We start from the raw sequence: 18,361 nt of genomic DNA on the forward strand, positions 1-18,361 counted from the left end.
CTCTTGAGTTTTCTTCCCCCTGAATTTTTGAATTGCCTCCCCCGAGTTTTTCTGTTCAGCAGTTTCAACTGTCCTGGTAAAAATTGTGGGGCGTGTCCAGGCGTCTACCGGTTCATATACAAAAGGTCAATAGCGTCTATAGGCGTCACTAGTGGCCATGACAGTTGTTTGATACAATGCTAAATGGAATTTTGTAACCTCATCTCTTTGCAAATTGGTTCACCGCCAATTAAAGGAGGTTTTTTGTCCCCTTGGTCCTTTCGTGTATGGTGTGGGTTCCCAATCAATTCTAATTACTCAAGAAAGGCATGTAAGGATTATTGTGGGTTGACACATGAAGCAAGATTTGGGACAGCGAGCACCACACCACCACTTTTGTGTTGGTCAATGTTTGATCGGAATCTCAGGAATCCTTAACACGCATGGGGGGTATTAGGTAACAATAGTCCAGAGTGTGTATAGAGATTGGACATGTAAGGGGGTACCCGTCCGTCCCATATCTTGCTGGGTATATGGGTTAGTGTGTGGAGGGGTCCACTCAGTGGCAGCGTCTGCGTGTATAAGGATCGTCTTTCGTGCTTTGACTCAACCTCCTCTGCGACTCAACCAAGCACGACTCGTTAATATGTCAACCGCGGCAATGAATTCTTCAACGAGTATGCACATCTGCCGTGGAGTAAATAGGGAAAATATGTGTTAACACGTCATCCGCCGACATGTGATTAAGTACGGTAACATCAACAGCTCTGGTCTTACGGGCCTAGAAAGCAAAATTATTCAGTGAACAAATCCAGTGAGTCAAAATGGGACAGAGAAAGTGACAAGTCAGAAATCAACAAGATTGAGGAACTAGAATTGCATTTCATAATAGGTAAAGCGCGTGTTATTTTACTACACTACAAAAATCAACCGAGGATGAAAATTACATTGAATGAATGTAACACACACCGTTACAAAAATATGGATTAAGAAGTCGGCCAATTCTTACGGAAACATGAAGGTTCAGCGACTGTTTACAACCTAGCAGGTTGCCAGGTTGCTCTGTTAGCCGAGGAATAGGTGACAAGTAGAGGGCACTCGGTGGTATTAACGTCGCCGCTTAAGTACGGTTGGTCTGCAGAATGGGGCCTGGGTGGCTGACTTCGCGGGTAGCAGGGTTTGACAGGCGAGGAAGAGTATTGTTCCGGCACGGATACGTTGTTGCAGCCGATGGTGTTGTCTTAACTTTCGATGCCTTGCGCGAGTGCAGTGCCCCAGCAGGGTGTAGAGATGAACGGCCACATTCAAGCAGAATGCCCACACAGCTTGACTGAAAGCAACTTGGCCTGCAGCGTGTCAGCGGTCCGCTAGCTCAGGGTGTATCGAATAGAGGCCTTGGCGTGGTAAGGTCAGCACATACCGTTGTTCACTCACACAAAAGAAACAGTTCGAAGGAATTTGGGTCTAGAGTGGAGGCTGGCCTGGCATGGCTACGGGTGAGAAGCTGAAATTCCTGACAGTAACAGTTTGAAGAATAGCTCTCCACTTGCCACGCATACAGCGTGGCAAGTGGAGAGTTTTGAAGACTAAACCGTGAGAAGATACTAAAATAGGTACGATATAGTCCTTAGTATGGCCATATTTACAGGGTATTAACCATGCACCCACAGCAAAACACCAAAATAGCTTGCAGGTTAAAAAGCAATTTCAGAATTGGGTTTTCCTCTGTGGCCAACTGCCAATTTTTTCATACAGCTATAAAAGCCTTTAAACAGTTGGTATCTTGTTTAATAGAGGGCGGTAAAAGAAAGATTTTCACAAAAGAACACTAAAACCAGAAATTTATAATCTGTGTAAAAGTATGCTGTCTCCTCTTCCTGAAAACTAGAGAAATGGATGGATGATATTTGCTTTTCATTTCAACAAAAGACATACACAATGTTTACTAAAACCAAATCCAGCACTGCATATTGTGTAAGTGTTCCCGTCAGTCATTATTTCAATGAAATGTACCAGTGCATTATGACCCGCCCAAAAACATTAAGTAACTATGTACACAGATATAGGCAACACAAGCAATATTTACAAATGGTCATATTTCCATAGCGTTAACCATGCACTTCAAGCAACAGTAACATACCTAAGCAACCTTTCAATTTAAACTTCGATTTTGAAATTGGGTTCATGAATACAGGCGATTCACGATAGTGCACCTCTAAGTGTCTGCCACGCGTTGACCAATAACAGTGCGCGAAATCTGTCTACCCTTTCCAAATATGCGCATTGGGTCGACAGATTTCGCGCAATCTGATTGGTCCTCGCTTTGCAAACTCTTGGAGGCGCACTATTGTGAAACGCCAGTACTGCCAGTCTTTTCTAAGAATAGAGCTCTAGCTCAATCAACATGCTGGCTCAAGAGAGAGGGAGTGAAAAGATGTTTTACACAATAATGACAAAACCACACATTTTAAATCGGAACCAAAGTATGCTCTATCATCTTCCTAAGAAAGACAAAACGCTTGGGAAATGGATAGGTGATAATTAACTTTGATTTCAATTCAATACATATAGACATAATTATACAAATTGCTTTCCAAAACCAAATCCAGCATTGCATGTTTTGTAAGTGTTCCCATCAGTCACTAACTACTTCAGTGAAATGTCCAAGTGGATTATAACGCCTATAAACATTATCTACAAACAGGCTAGGCAATACAAGCCCTATCTAAAATCGGTCATATGAACAGAGCATTAACCATACATTCCAAACAAATTACCAAGCCAGATTCAGTTTAAAACTGCGATTTTGGAATTGGGCTTTCCTTATTGCACCAACCGCCAGAATCTTTAAGAATACAGCGACATGAGGCTTAAACAAGTTGGTGTCTTCTGAAGAGAAAGTGAAGACTGGCAAAGCAAAAACGTTTTAATATGTGCAAAAAATATGCTGTCCCATCTTCCTAAGAAAACCAGCATTCTAGGAAGATTGACAGTTGATCATCAAATTGGATTTCAACACAACAAACACAGAAATATACACCCTGTACTCTAACTCAACTAGCTCATCGGGGTGCCAAAAGGAGAAAAAAAATTCTTTCAAAAATGTGATGAGAAAAAAATCGACTCGAGGGATGATCTCATTCCCCCTCCTCTCCAAAACGTGTAATAAAGTCACCAAATGTAGCCTCGTCCTTCAGATCATAAGTCATCGTCTGAAGAAATTCTAAAGTTTAAAGGCTGAAAAAAAATTTGCCCCAAAGATATGGTCTGGGGCTGTGCTTTGTTTGTGTAAATGAAACCATTTTCCAATAGTAAGTATTCATATCTTCCACGAACCTGCAGGGACTAATAAGCTACTACTAAAGAAGTAATGTGTCAAGCAGTGGCATATCCAGCTTCTGGTGGGGGGGGGGAATTCAAAAGCAAATGCACTTGTGGGTTCATTCAATATGATAATGGGGGAGAAATATATAACCAATTTTTTGATAATATGAAGTATTCTCAGTTGAAAAAACTTTTAAAACGAAAATAATAATAATAATTGTTGCAGCAGTGCCGAGTTTTCACGGCCGTCTCGTGAGGGCGCGCTTCATAAAAAGGCCACGCTTAGCGCTAGCGCCTCGGTGTATACAAGTTAACAGAATTCAGAACAGGGTTTCAAATCAGCAATCATCATACATCCCAGGGGGTTCAGAAGTATTCAGTTGGCTCACATATATTCAAGGGAGGGACAGCAACTACATACCGGGAGGGTTTTTTCTTGAATTTCTTCTTAAATGCAATAAACCAGATTGCCAACTAAACTTGGAAAATAGTCTACAGAAAATTGGTCCTTCGAGCCGGATGACATCCAGCTAACTAAGAACTGTCAAGTTCAACATGTCTGTCACTACTGAAACCCAAGCTGAAGAAACCCTACATGTTCGTCGGGGGCGTTATCCGCCACATGTTCCGGATCCCCAGGGACATTATCCACATGTACCAGAAGCCCAAGAGCATTATCCGCCACATGTTCCAGAAACCCAAGGGCGTTATCCGCGACATGTTCCCGAGGCCCATGACCACAATGTCATACAGCCTTCAAGTTTTCCTCATCAACCAAGTGTTTCTCTGCCCAGGCAACCTGCGGATGCTGATGTGCCCGATACAGGACGACCTCCCTCCATGTACAGCGGGACCTCACGCAACTCCTCAGCAAGATCATCCAAGTCAAAGATCACAAGACGTCTTGCTGAACAGGAATCACGCAGGAAACTGGAGGAGCTCAGGAGGAAGGCGGAAGAGGAAAGAGCGAAAGTCCAGTTCCAAGCCAAGCAGATGGAAATTCAAATCAACTCAGATTTGAGGCGGGCAGAGATAGAACTAGAAAATGAGAGACTGAGACATGAAATTGATGTAATTTATCAGGAAGAAAAAGACCAAACAAAAGTGGGTGGTCACTTACCAGGACAGGTGGAGTCAGTTAAAGATAGAACCTTTGCTTGGGTAAATGAAGGGGTAAGTACTTCTGAGCCCTCTGTATCCATGTTGGCTGATATTGGTATGAATACCTCCGTCAATCTTAACGCGCGCATGCCCGAGCCTGTACCGTTAATGCAGCACAGCATGGCCATCCCCATGACAAGTGTTAACCCTCGTGAGGCAGCAAGTCAACACACTTCACATGTCATGTCAAGCGCATACGTTTCGCACGGGGCGGCAAGCACCTACCTTCCTGGGCCAGCAAGCGTGCACATTTCGCATGTCATGTCAGGCGCATACATTTCACACGGGGCAGCAAGCACTCATCCTCCTGGGATAATAAATGTGCCGGTTTCGTGTGTTATGGCAGACTCGTATGTTTCTCACCAGGCAGCAGGCGTACAAGTGGCCAGTTCCTTGCCACAAGTCTTTAACCCAAATGCCTCCGTATTTCTTCCTAACACCATGTTAGTTCAGTCTTTGCCCACAGTTCGTTTGTTCAGTGACATGCCAGTTTCCAAGTTCTCACCAACCAGTGGTGCATCCGCCATGGAAGGAGTGGGCAGTCAGTCCCCAACCCAGCATGGTGCCTCCAGGCAGCAATCCACCAAGAATGGCAAGGTTCCAGAGCCATCGACCTCAAGAGAGGACACAGAAACTTCCAGTGGTGAAGAACAGGGCGAATCAAGTTCCTCCAATGGTGAAGACCCATCAGAGAGTGATAAAGGTAGCAAACATTCACACTGTTCTAAGGGATCTTCCAAGGCTAAGGACAAATCCCCAACTCCTGCTGCCAATGCCAGTAAAGGCCCTGTGACGACTTTCGCAGGCCCGTTTGGCTATGGCTTTGGAATTTGGGATAGCCTCCCCAAGTTGGACATCCCTAAGTTCGACAGTGAGCATGATGTTAGGCAGTATGTAACCTTTAGATCTCTGTGGGACAGCATCATGAAAGGCCCCATGCATCAACTGCCAGATGCCACCAAATTCACCTACCTACGAAGTCATCTCGGAGGTCGTCCTCTAGCCATTGCTGACCGTAATCTCATCTTGGGAGATGGAGCATATGCGGCGACAATGAAGCAGTTGCATAAGGCATATGGGGATCCAGCACGAATAGTCCAAGGCCTACTCAATCAGCTAGAGGCCCGTCCTGTCCTTGCGTACAATGATTGGTCTGGACTCCGTGACTTCTCAGATGAGCTGGCCACAGCAGTAGAAACAGCTGGAAAATTGGACTTTAGTGATGATCTTAAGCACCACCGCTATGCCACTGAGCTTGTCAAAAAATTGCCTGAGAGGCTTCACTCAGAATTCCTGTCCAAAATGTGGAATCAAGGCCATGGTATGAGATACACAGTACATGATCTTAATCGATGATTAAAGAAGAAGACTGGCCCAGCTAGTTTGATCCTCCTAGAAAAGGCAAGCAAGTCAAAGTCCCCCAGGGAGTCTTCACAATGGCGGAGTCAGGGGCAAAAGAAGTCTCCATCCAACCAACCGTATCCATCCAGATCTTACATGGCCAAAGCCAGTCCTCAGTCAGCAGCGACTGCATCAGCAGTCAGAAAGAAGATTGCTACTGAGACCAAGGCCCCGAGTGAAAGCAATGCATCTGCAATGACTCCAGAGAGGATTAGCTGTTTGTATTGCAAAGTCAGAGAATCGGGCCACTACCTCGAAACTTGTCAAAAATTTCAGGGCCTGACAAGAGAACAGAAGTTGCAGTGGTTGAAGACAAACCAACGATGTAAAAAATGTGCAAAGAAACATGAAAAGGAATGTGTGTATCCTAAAAAGTGTAAAGAATGCGAAGGTGACCACCGCACCAGCCTCCACGAACTTTCTGAACCCATAGCTAAGGAAGCAGCAATGTGTTCTGGGGTGGGGCCTAGCCCTAGAGTGGACTACAAGCGTGATGTTTTGATTAAAGTTGTGCCACTTACATTGCATGGGCCTTCAGGTCGCATTGACACCTTTGGCGTGTTGGATGAATGTGCGGAGAGGACAATGGTCCTGCAGTCTGTTGTTGACAAGTTGAATATTCCTGGCCATGAAGAACAACTTTGTATAAGCACTGTGATGGGCGACACCAGCTGGAAGGGAAAATGTGTTGACTTCAAAGTCTCTGCTCGTGGAGACAGTGAAAGGTACGGCATACAGTGTGCTTTCAGCGCCCCAGATGTTCAGCTAGTTGATTACAGTGTGTCTGCAGAGGATCTACAAAACAAGTGGCCTCACTTACGAGGGCTAGCATTGTTTTCGGCCCACAGGGTTCAACCGTCTGTGCTCATCGGTGCGGACCATGTCGAACTCACGCTTTCGTCTGAAGTCCGCTGTGGTCCAAAGTGTAGTTCCCCCGTGGCAGTAAACACCTTGTTTGGCTGGACTGTCCTTGGTCACCAAGGTTTCCAAATCCCTGGTAAAACTTTGGAGGGCCGAGGCATTCTGTTCACATCATGTGCTACACAGCAACCGGACCAGCAGCTGCACCAATTGATGGAGCAATTTATGACAGTTGATAAATTACCACAGGTAAATGAAAAGCAGGTAACCCGCTCGAGGATTGACAAGCTTGCCATCAACATGCTGGAAGAGAACACCAGGGAAGTTGAAGTTGATGGGGTGAAGCGGCTTGAAACTCCACTCTTGTGGAAGCCTAACCACAAGAAACCTTCCAGTCTCCCACAAGCAGTATTGGCATTGGCCCGCTCAAACCAGAGGAAGATTGAGGGAAACTCAGAGTTGGCAGATTATTGTCGCACGTACATCCGGAAACTCCAAGACCAGAAACAGGTCAGGGTTCTTGGACCGGTGGATGACTTGTCGGCAGACCAACTACGAGGTTGGTATATTCCGTGTCATGTAATACAAAGTAGTGGGAAAAACCGTCTCGTTTTCAATTGCTCATTTGAGTTTGGAGGCCAGAGCCTCAATCATGAACTGGTTGCCGGCCCCACCTTGGGTCCATCTCTGTTGGATGTTCTCTTACGATTTCGTCAGGGTCGAGTGGCGGTTTCAGGAGATATAACCGCCATGTTTCATCAAGTTAGACTCCGACCGGAAGAGCGACGAATGTTTCGGTTTCTTTGGAAAGATGAGCATCTTGACAAATGGGTTGTCATAGAGTGGTTGGTGCTTCCATTCGGGGCTGCATGTAGTCCGTGCTGTGCAACATTTGCCCTTCAGAAAGCTGCTGTGGACCGGGTAGACCAGTATCCACGAGTCCAGTCTACAATAGAGAAAGAGACCTACGTAGACAACCAGCTGGCCAGTCGAGACACTGAAGAAGAGGCTATCCAACTTGTCCAGAGCACACGCAAATGTTTACAAGAAGTAGGATTCCAGATGGTGAAGTATGCGAGTAGTCACCCCACAGTACTTGAGAGTCTTCCCAGTGAGGTTTGTTCAACTCGTCAGGTACAATCGTTGTCACTGGACCCACAGGGGGGGCGATCCAGAGCCAGCTCTTGGGCTATGCTGGGACTGGAAGAGTGATGAGCTGTATCACCCAGCCAAGGTTCCAGAACACAATGTGCTGACTAAGCGCATAGCCCTCAGGGCCCTTGCAAGTCAATTTGAACCGTTGGGGGACATTGCACCCTTCACAGCTAGAGCCAAGTTGCTTGTTCGTGATTTGTGGTTAGAAAAGCTGGATTGGGACCAGAGGGTAACTGATCCTGGTTTAACTCAGAGATGGGAAGAGTGGTGCACGGAGTTGGAGTATATCCCACAGATACGATTGTCACGGTGTTATACACCACCGTCTGTTGAGACAACCACGGCGAAGAGGTCCGTACATGTCTTTTGTGATGCTTCAGAGAAGTTGTATGGGGCAGTTGCCTACTTACGTACCGCTGACAGCGTTGGGGAGATCCACACAAGCTTTGTGTTAGCCAAATGTCGGGTAGCACCAAAGCGTCTGCTATCTATGCCACGTCTTGGGCTAATGGCGGCTCTTCTTGGTGCCCAACTCGCGCAAGTCGTCCTAGAGGCTCTTACAGTTGATGTTGAGTATACTCTGATGTGGAGCGACTCCACCACTGTACTCAGTTGGGTTCAGTCAGAGTCATGCAGGTTCAAGGTTTTCGTTGGAACTCGTATAGCCGAGATACAAACATTGTCTGAAGGTATGGAGTGGCACTATGTTCGAAGTGAGGATAACCCTGCTGACGATGTCACCCGCGGCTTACCAGTTTCCAAATAAGGGAAAGGCTCCAGATGGACTGATGGCCCAGGGTGGCTTCGTGACCCTCAAGAGGAGTGGCAGAAGGACAGTGCATGTATCTTGGCACAAACTCGTGTCAACTCTATCGTTGAACAAAATGAAATCAAGAGTGTCTTCTGTGGTCTCACAGTGCCTACCTCAGAGGTTGATGTTGACTTTACAGCCTTTTCAAGTTGGACAGAATTGGTCAGTGCAGTTGGAAGGCAGCTGTACCCAGATGATCAGTTGCTGGATGGTATTCTAACTCCAGAACAAACCCAGGAGGTGGAGATTTTGTTGCTTCGAAAGGCACAGAGCGAGACCTTTAAGGAGGAAGTCGGTGCTCTTTTGTTCAATAGGGAGATGTCTCGAAATAGTCGTCTTCTTGAGTTGGCACCGGAACTTGACCCAGTTAACAAGCTGATTAGAGTTGGAGGTCGCCTAAGGAAGGCTTCCTCAACAGACACTGCTTTGGTTGAGCCCCATCCAGTTGTTCTTGACCCACACCATCCTGTCACAAAACTCCTGATAAAGGATGCTGATGCCTATTTTAGTCATCAGGCTGGTACTGATCAAGTGTTCGCCCATTTGCGGCGCCGGTTTTGGATCTTGCGGGGGCGCAGTATGGTAAAGGGAATCTTGCGTGCTTGCCCAGAATGCCGTCGCTGGCGAGGGACGCCCAGGGTGCCCCGCATGGGAGATCTACCAGAATGCAAGCTGCAGCTGGAAAAGCCACCCTTCTACTCTACAGGAGTAGACTGTTTTGGGCCCCTGACAGTTAAAATTGGGCGGCGACAGGAAAAACGATGGGGGCTACTCTTCAAATGCATGACCACCCGAGTAGTGCACCTCGATATTCTAGAAAGTCTGGATGCCGATCACTTCTTGATGGCCTACAGGCGCTTCGCCTCTCGCAGAGGAGTTCCCTTTGAACATCTTAGCGACTGTGGAACAAATTTCAAGGGGGCCAATACAGAAATCGAGCAGACTTTAAAGGCAATGGAGCTGGATATTGTGTAGCGACTTGCCAAGTACAAGGTCAAATTCAAATTTAACCCCCCCAATGAGCCCCATTTTGGGGGTACTTGGGAGCGGGAAGTCAGATCAGCCAAAGGAGCTTTAAAGGCAGTACTTGGAGATAGGACCGTAACTGACGCAGTTCTTCGCACAGTGCTAGTGGAGGTTGAGGGTATCCTCAATTCAAAACCTCTGGGATACGCCTCCTCTGAGATTGCTGACGTGGATCCAGTAACTCCAAACATGCTCCTTATGGGGCGACGGGATCCAGCACTTCCGATGGTGGTCTATGACGAGAGAGAGCTGAAGGGTCGCAGGAATTGGCGGCACAGTCAAGTACTAGCCGATCAGTTTTGGCGTCACTTTGTTAGGTCCTATCTTCCTAACCTGCAAACCCGCCAGAAATGGCAAAGGGAAGAGGAAAACCTGTCGGAGGGAGATGTTGTGATGATAGCAGATCCCCAGCTCCCAAGGTCTCAGTGGCCAGTGGGGACGATTACACAAGTGTTTCCTGGTGATGACCAGAGAGTGAGGGTAGTCAGTGTTCGAGTCAACGACCGAGAGTACAAACGCCCAGTGGCCCGGCTGGTGCGACTGGCAAAGTATGATGAGGGTGATACTCCTGGTTTGGCCAATCTGTTACTAACCCAAACTCTCATTCCCTTTAGACTTTGTGGGACAAGGAACTGCTTGCTTGAGTAAAAAAAAAATGTGTTCTCATCGCAACTGCGTTCTTCAACTTTTATCGTTTCAACTGAAGTGTTACGTTTTTGCCATTGCCTTAACAGTTAGCAAATTTCTTGGTGAAATTTGGGGGCGGCCATGTTGCAGCAGTGCCGAGTTTTCACGGCCGTCTCGTGAGGGCGCGCTTCATAAAAAGGCCACGCTTAGCGCTAGCGCCTCGGTGTATACAAGTTAACAGAATTCAGAACAGGGTTTCAAATCAGCAATCATCATACATCCTAGGGGGTTCAGAAGTATTCAGTTGGCTCATATATATTCAAGGGAGGGACAGCAACTACATACCGGGAGGGTTTTTTCTTGAATTTCTTCTTAAATGCAATAAACCAGATTGCCAACTAAACTTGGAAAATAGTCTACAATAATAATAAATTTTTAAAAAATCTGTCAGGGGAGCAAGTACCCCCCCGATACATCACTGGTATCAAAATACAATAAATGAAATGTATTGAGAAGACTTCAGGTTGCAGAGTCATGGTTCTGTCATTACTTGCCTCCTGGCAGACGATCATTCCCCTGGGCAATAATCCATCCGTTTGTTACGGTATAGATTCCTTCATCTTCACGGATACTGGCCACGACAGGATTGTCGTGACCCTGACTTTCGGTGATCCACCCCCGCGTGGGTGACACGGACCTTGCCTCGGCGGGTCTGGAACCGACTCGACAGCACTCGCAGCAGGCCGGGCACGGAATGTCTCCGCACGATCCTTGCGGGCCGGCCACCAGACACAGCGACTGGAAGAAGAAGGTGCCGTGCGTCCAGCTGATGCTCATGACGAGCATCAGAAAGACGCCAAACTGATAATAACTCTGAAGTGTGGACGGCGACACCAGGGCGCCCGCAACGAACGTTGAAAAAGCCGCGATGGTGATAGCGGGCGACATGGTTTTAAGAGAGTAGAGAGAGCGGCCGATTCGGTCACGGTGACGAGAGAGTTTATAAGCCACCCCGTAGTGAATGGTGAAATCCACCGACAGACCCACCGCTAACGTGATAATGGTAGCCTCGACTACATTTAACTCCCAGCCAAGCAGGACAAGGCTTGCCACTGTAACAAACACGGTGCTTGTTATGGTCAGCATAGCCCACAGGGTGAGGATAATATTCTGTATTGTCAGAAACAGTATACCGGACGCTACCGCCAAGGTGACGAGCATAGATGTTCTGGTTCCAGCTGCAAGACTTAGTTGGAGATCGTAAAAGGACAGTTGGTAATGATGTGACGAAAACCACCCCCTTTGGAGTGATTCAGGCGCCGATTTTATCTTCTCTCCAATCCAAGTATCAATGGTCGTCCACAGTTTGTCGTTATCAACGAATTTGAGGCTGTCCTTAAACGTCGTTTGAAAATTGATTTTGATACCAGCTAGCTGACCGCTCGTCCGGAGGAAGAAGAGACTTGGAGATTGAAAGACATCGGCAAATTTAGCAAGGCAGATCTTAAAGAGATCAGGTTCGTAAGGAAAAACCGATTGATTGCAGCAAGGGGACACATCTTGGCCAAAGATATTACAAGCTGGCTGTTCCATAAAGCCGATAAAGTTCTCGATAATGCAATTCTCGCCCTCAAATGACGTGTGGAAGCTCTGCTCCCGCATATCTCGACAGAAATTACGCAGCCACGTCTGGTCCTCGGGACTGGAAAATGTGAAAGAATCGTCCAAAATTAGGGTCCCTCTATCGTCTGGGTCCCACCAGTTACCGTTGTCGACTGAGTGGACACCCCAAACAACCCATCCAACAAAATCCCCAACTCTGTCCTTGTTATATGCAAACTGGTCTTTGTAGACGAGATCATACTGTTCCAGGTAGTGGGAATTAATGAAATACTGGAAGTCCGAAGAGCTAGGTAGCTGGAAACCTGGGATACGGAAAATTACAACTGCGCTACCAGCAAGGAGCAACAGAAAGAGAACAATCCACAGGAATCTTAGCTTCTTCACAAGAAAGGGGATAACAATTTCATGAAACTTTGTCAGGGGTGTGAGCAGCTTGGTTAAGCAGCGACTGCATTTCCCGGTAGACTGGTCCTTGCTGGTCGTGGATGAGCAGCACCAAGCTGTCAGTTTGTGCTGCATGACGATGAAGGCCGGCAGCAGAGATAGTGTCAGTCCCAAGTTCATCAGGATGGCTGTCCCCGCGAAGACGGCGAAGCACTTTACGACCACGATTTCGCTCAGGGCTGTCGCGAAGAGCGCGGCTGCGGTGGTGAAGCTGGTCACAAACATCGTGGCGGAAGCGTGGCGGAGGGTCTCGTGGACGAGTCTCACCAAGTCTTGGTCGCCAAACTCCGATCGGCACTTCTTCCACAGGTCCATGTAGACAAACGTGTCGTCGGCACCGATCCCAAGCAGCAGAATAACAGAAATGATATTGACAAAGGGGAAGAAAGGTCGCACAAATGCCACCGTGAAGAAGAAATCTGCCAAAGCAAATGAGAACACCATATTGAAGAGTGCCGCCAGGGTGACAAGGATGGAACCGGTATAAATCCAGATCAGGAGAAAAATTGCTGCGGCGGCAATGCCGAAGAACAGGCTATCAAACAAGATGGCGCTCGCAAAGAGGGAGAACTTGATAGGCATATTCACCGCCCGGAGTCGTGTGATGCCATCGGTGGCGGGTTTCTGTTGTATACTTTCCTGGAAGATCTTTTCCTGGGCGTCTCGGTCTCTGATTGGTAGCAGTACCGCTGTAATCGAGGACTTCAGCGAGGTACTGCTTTCGGTGACACCCCGACCGACCTCGGCGGGGAGAAGGTAGTGGAGCATTGTGAAAGCAGCGTACTCGTGCTGTTTGCACTCGTCCGGGATGGCATTTGGAATAGTATCCTTCTGCATGTCCTCTGCCGTTGTGTTGCGAAAAAACGGCGCGCAGCGCAGCAGCAGACTAACAGTGTCTCTCACATCAATGTCTTCGATCTCCGTGTAGGAGGTCTTGTTGGACAGCAGTGCTACGTAGTTTCCGAGAGACCAGGAACTAGGGCAGTCGCCACGTGCGTCTGTGCACAGACAATTCTCTGGGTAAGATGGATGTGACGTCACAAATCCCTCCTCCGCCTTGCAAACTGATTTAATGGCCTCTGCTGTCAGCATGTTGCTTCCATCTACTCCCTCAAACACCAATGTTCCCAAATCAGTGCTTTGTGGTGTTTGCCCTGAAAAAAACATTAAAGGTATCCTTTAGCTGCGTCAAACATAAAGCACATTTTGCAAGGACACCATAAATTTTATTCCTTCTGCTGGAACAATGAAAAATTAGAAAGGACCAGATGCTTTATTTGTGCCTGCGTTTCAGCGATGAACAAAAGCAACGATACTGCCTGCTATAGACGTTGCATGCATCGGATTTCATCTGATCTTAGAATCTAAAAAAAGACCAACTTTATAAACGTGACCATATTAGCAGGCGGAAAATCATCGTTGAAATGTGTTTCACAAAACGTAAAGAGTCTCGATAAGTGAGCTGCGAATACCTGCGGATGTGAATGTCCATCTTTCAACTTCTATTTGAAAGCAACTGTTGAACACCTGAATTGCGAGTGAAATAATCATGACTGTATTTTCAAAAATTGCCGATACATGTATCTAACAGATCTGGACTCACGTTTTTTGTGAGTCGTTATTTCACAGAGCTTTTACCATGCATCAATGGTTTGTAGATTAAGAACTCTTCTTAAAAAATGACACGTTTAAGGAGGGAAAGCAACTCACATAACGGTGAACAAAAACGGATTCCGGTAGTGGTTGCTTGGTCGGTATGCCGTTTGGTCCTTGGCTGCTGAGCAGCGCGCTCTTGTCTCACCGGTTGATCTGGGGAGCGTCCAGCATCAGCCGGGCGGAACACCAGCAAATCGTCCGAGTCGTCGAAAAGGTTTCGAAGACTATTTACTCTTGCTGATTTCAGGGTCCCGCGTGCGTCAAACCCCTTTCAGATATACATTAAAACCAATCAAAAGTACAGGCAGCTGTATCAAAAAGAAAATCGACTTGCGAAATATTTGCCTGGGGAAAATTATCGTCCTGAATTCGTCTGACGGAAGCAAAAACTTTCTTTAACATAATCACTGATTTATCTCATTACCTGGTGAGTTTTACATATTTGAGCAGGTTACAAAATTCAAGTATTGCCAGTTCTTCATGAACATGCATTACTATAGATGACACTTGACAATGAAATAAGTCGGCGAATTTCAAGGTTTTATTCTAAGCATTCTTTTCTAAACTTTAGTTTACCCTATTGTCCAAATAGTCCTTATTTCCTTTTACTGTCTGTCCGAAGCAATGCAACTTAATTTTTTTCATTGTCATAAATGAAGACGTACAAGAATGCATTACCAAGTTTTCAAAAAATTGAATCAAGTTCACCCTACCTTTGCTGGATTTGAGAAGTCTGGCAAAGGGTAGAGAGTAAGAGTGACGGCTGTGAATGCTGCCACAATCATAATAACCAGGAGGCAAATGACGTACCAGAAACGGGCTAGGATCTTCGCATACCTGGAAGCCCAAATGACATTAAAGTCAAAGCCTTGTGTTCCTCTTGAGGTCCTAGTATGACGTACCATCGAAAGGCATTGAAACCAGTGGCGGAAGTCTGTGCCCGAAATGGGGGGGGGGTGATTTGGGATTGGAAAAAGTGGGGGCATGACTTGCCCTCCCATGAAAATTTGAAAAGCGGGGTGGAGGGGTAATACCATGGCTCCATATAGAGGTTAATGTTCATAATATGAATCCATGTTTGTAATATTTTTTCAGAATGGCATATTTATGGCTTTTTAAAAGTTGTTTTCCCCTTTTTTGAGTAATATTGAATGCATTTTAATCGTTTGAAGTCTGAAAAATTCTTTACAATCCGCTTTAATTTGTTTAATACTCAGCGCAAAAAGTGTGTGTATGGGAGGATGATTTAACAGCCCTCCCGCCACCTCAAAAAGTGGGAGGGGATATATACCCCAACCCCCAGGGATTGCAACAGAAACTAATAACGAAGTGACTAATGCGAGCAAACAGTGCGCCTCCAAGAGTTAGCAACGCGTCGGCCAATCACAATGCGCAAAATCTTTCGACCCTTTCGCCAGAATTTGAGGTGTGCATGGAGCGTCTCAGGAATCTTTCGAAGTTTCTTGAAATAGGCGCATTTATCGTTGTGTCAATGGTACGTACTGATTAGTCTGCAACCAACCATGTTATTTCCTGTCCATGATGTCCGGTGACCAATCGTGCACGCAGTGAGCACTGGGTGTAGGCCTATTCGAAACCCCTCTCACTTTTAGATTAATCCCAGAGAACGGGGTTGACAATAAACACATTGACGTCGTGCGAACACGGTTTTCATTATTCTCCATTTATTACTGGGGAATGGCTGGAGTACGTCAAGAACAAAATGGCGGACAGAGGCAAATTTCGCAATTCAGCGTCAATTTTTTCCATTAACTGAACAAACTCTTTATTTAAAAAATGAAACCGTAGGCTTAGGCCGCGTCCAAAACGGGCTTGCAGAGCTATGGCTAGGTCTATTGTCTGGGCGTCTCCGTGTATTTCCATTGGATTGAAGACCTAGACCTATAATCCTAAACCAAATTGTTGGGACACACGTCAATAGCCATACCCATTGAAGCCGGCATGTCCCCCACTACCCTGTCAATGTTGTCATCTCCAGCCAGCTAGAGCGCAGATCGCACATTTAGACCCAACATTGAGAGAGGGCCGGGGATGGGGGGCACAACGAGTTTTGGCCAGGATTGTCTGAAACCGGTTCACAGTTTTGCATGTGCGTATCGTGCGGTTTTGCGTGTGCTTTCCGCCATTGTTCTTGGAAAATACAAAATGGCAGCCACAGGTGGAATAGAAGTTATATTTTGGACAAACTGTACAAGCTAAAAAGGGAAGATGCTATCAATGTTGCATAATGTGTACAATCACAACTATACGATCCACTTTGGCACCTCGGCCCCTAACTGTCCAAAATTGATGCGTTTCTGAATTTGAAAGGCCCGTTCTAGTACAGAAATAACTAACAATCCTGTGGGATTTTTCTTATTTCGTCACTCCGTTATTGCCTCGAGAAATGCAACGGTGATCCATCAAAAGTCCAAAAAGAAAGGACAGGAGAGACTCAAATTCTTTAATGATGCATTTGGGCCACAGAGCTCTATACAAACTAGACCGCTAACGTTTTATTCTCCACGCAGAGAAAATTTGACGCCATCCTGGGTGCAGGCATTTTTTAATCCATGTGCTTTGATAATTCACAAGCATGCTATGCACTATTACCTCAATGTCCCTTAACTGTTTGTTAACACTTTAATTTAAAGCAATTTAATTTGAGACCTAGAGTCCTTGAATTCTGTTATCCTATCGGTGATCTCCAAGGATGTAAAGTTAGCAGTACCTCAGACACTCTTTGGCAAAATTGTTGGGACAGGTGTCAGTAGCCATTCCCATTCCAGGTCCTCCATTCCCACGGTCAATGTTGTCATCTCGAGCGGCAGCGCCGATCGCGCATTGAGAAACAACATTGGGGGAGGGGATTGGAGCTCGAGACGACAGATTCGGATGCAGCCTTTTATTCATACATGGTCATAAAGAGAATTTACATCCTTCAAATTATTGTGTGGCTGTTGGAATTACAGAAAGATCTGTAACATCATCCCAGCTTTTCAAGCAATGTTTTAATGTGGCAGATTTTATACCAACTCACACAAGTGTGTATTTGCCTGCAACTGGGGACCCCCTATTGTTCCTCTTTTGTTTGTACTTTAACTTTTTAGAAGACCACCCATATGTTTTGTACATAGTTGTCAATCGGGGACCCTCTGTCAATCGGGGACCTTATAGTCCGCTATTGTTCAGGGTCCCCAATTGAATACAGAAAGAAACTCAAGAACACAGCAACAATAAGCTTATCCAACTAAAGCGACGCGGTACGTCACTGTGTGTTAATTATTCACACATAGATCGCCATTATGTTTGTATAATATGCAAGTACAAAAATGTCTCGAGATAATGACTGAATCTCTCCCAATTCATTTGTTCGGCGAGAACAGTTAAGCCGATAGGCCTCGGCCTACTTCGAAAACTTGTGGTTTGTGCAAGGCCATGCGTGTTCCATGCTGAGTAAAATGAAGGTTGGAATATGGCGATTTGCGTAATCATTGTGACGCACGTTATGTGCAATGTACATGTACGTTTGATAAAGAATCATGATCCACTTACATGTAGCACACTCCACCTGGCTTGTAGTCATCAGCATTGTTGTTGATAGTGTTTGCCTCGCTGTCCTGCTGAGCAGTACACGCGCTATCATCAGGTCGAATACCAGAATTAGGCTTGTGAATTTGTCCCCAAGACTCGGCCATGATGCTGTCTTCTTGACGACGGAGAATGAGTAACGTATGTACTTGAGGTTTGCAAGTCTGACGGTGTAGTTACCATGACAGCTGAACCCGCACCAGCAAAACGACGGTACGAAGGACTTGGCGCCGCGGACGATTCACCTAATTTATGTAGCCGTTACTCTCTGCATATTTAATGCGTTAGGTATGTTGGGACTCCCCGAATTTTTCCGGGAACATTATGGGTAGTGCTTATTCCCCTAGTCTTTGTTCTTTTCATGCAATGTTACCTTTTACTGGCAGTTTTTCAATAACGTCAGGTGTAGTTCCATTCAATGTCACACTGCATGACGAATGCGGAAACTAAGGTAACACTAACTGCGAATCAACACAACCGCACCCTATTATATTCAATTCAATGACTAGTGCAAGCTTGACACAAACAACATGCATTTTCTGTTTCATTACGTATTCCATGTACGTGTCATTTTTTATTACAACAGCGTCAAGGCTTACACAATGGTTGACAGTCACTGCCATTTTCCGGCATGAGTTGAGAATCATCCATTATAATACAGTGCACACAATTATTGAGCAGACTGCACAATCATTATGTGGC

At 46.1% G+C, this 18,361-nt stretch overlaps 1 protein-coding gene across 1 annotated transcript; it reads right to left on the bottom strand.

The window, feature by feature from the left end:
* Positions 1 to 855: 855 nt before the first annotated feature.
* On the bottom strand, positions 856 to 18,092 carry LOC147796107 (protein dispatched homolog 1-like). Its single transcript, XM_087148373.1, has 4 exons — positions 17,624 to 18,092; positions 14,782 to 14,905; positions 14,123 to 14,336; positions 856 to 13,566 (listed from the first exon to the last, which is right to left on the bottom strand). Exons 1-4 carry the CDS (start codon positions 17,764 to 17,766, stop codon positions 10,892 to 10,894), a joined length of 3,156 nt encoding a protein of 1,051 aa, XP_087004499.1. The 5' UTR covers positions 17,767 to 18,092; the 3' UTR covers positions 856 to 10,891.
* Positions 18,093 to 18,361: the final 269 nt, after the last annotated feature.

The sequence above is a fragment of the Acanthaster planci genome, linkage group LG18, assembly GCF_054643075.1.
Source record: "Acanthaster planci isolate LZ-2023a linkage group LG18, COTS_SCS, whole genome shotgun sequence".
Taxonomy (NCBI): Eukaryota; Metazoa; Echinodermata; class Asteroidea; order Valvatida; family Acanthasteridae; genus Acanthaster; species Acanthaster planci.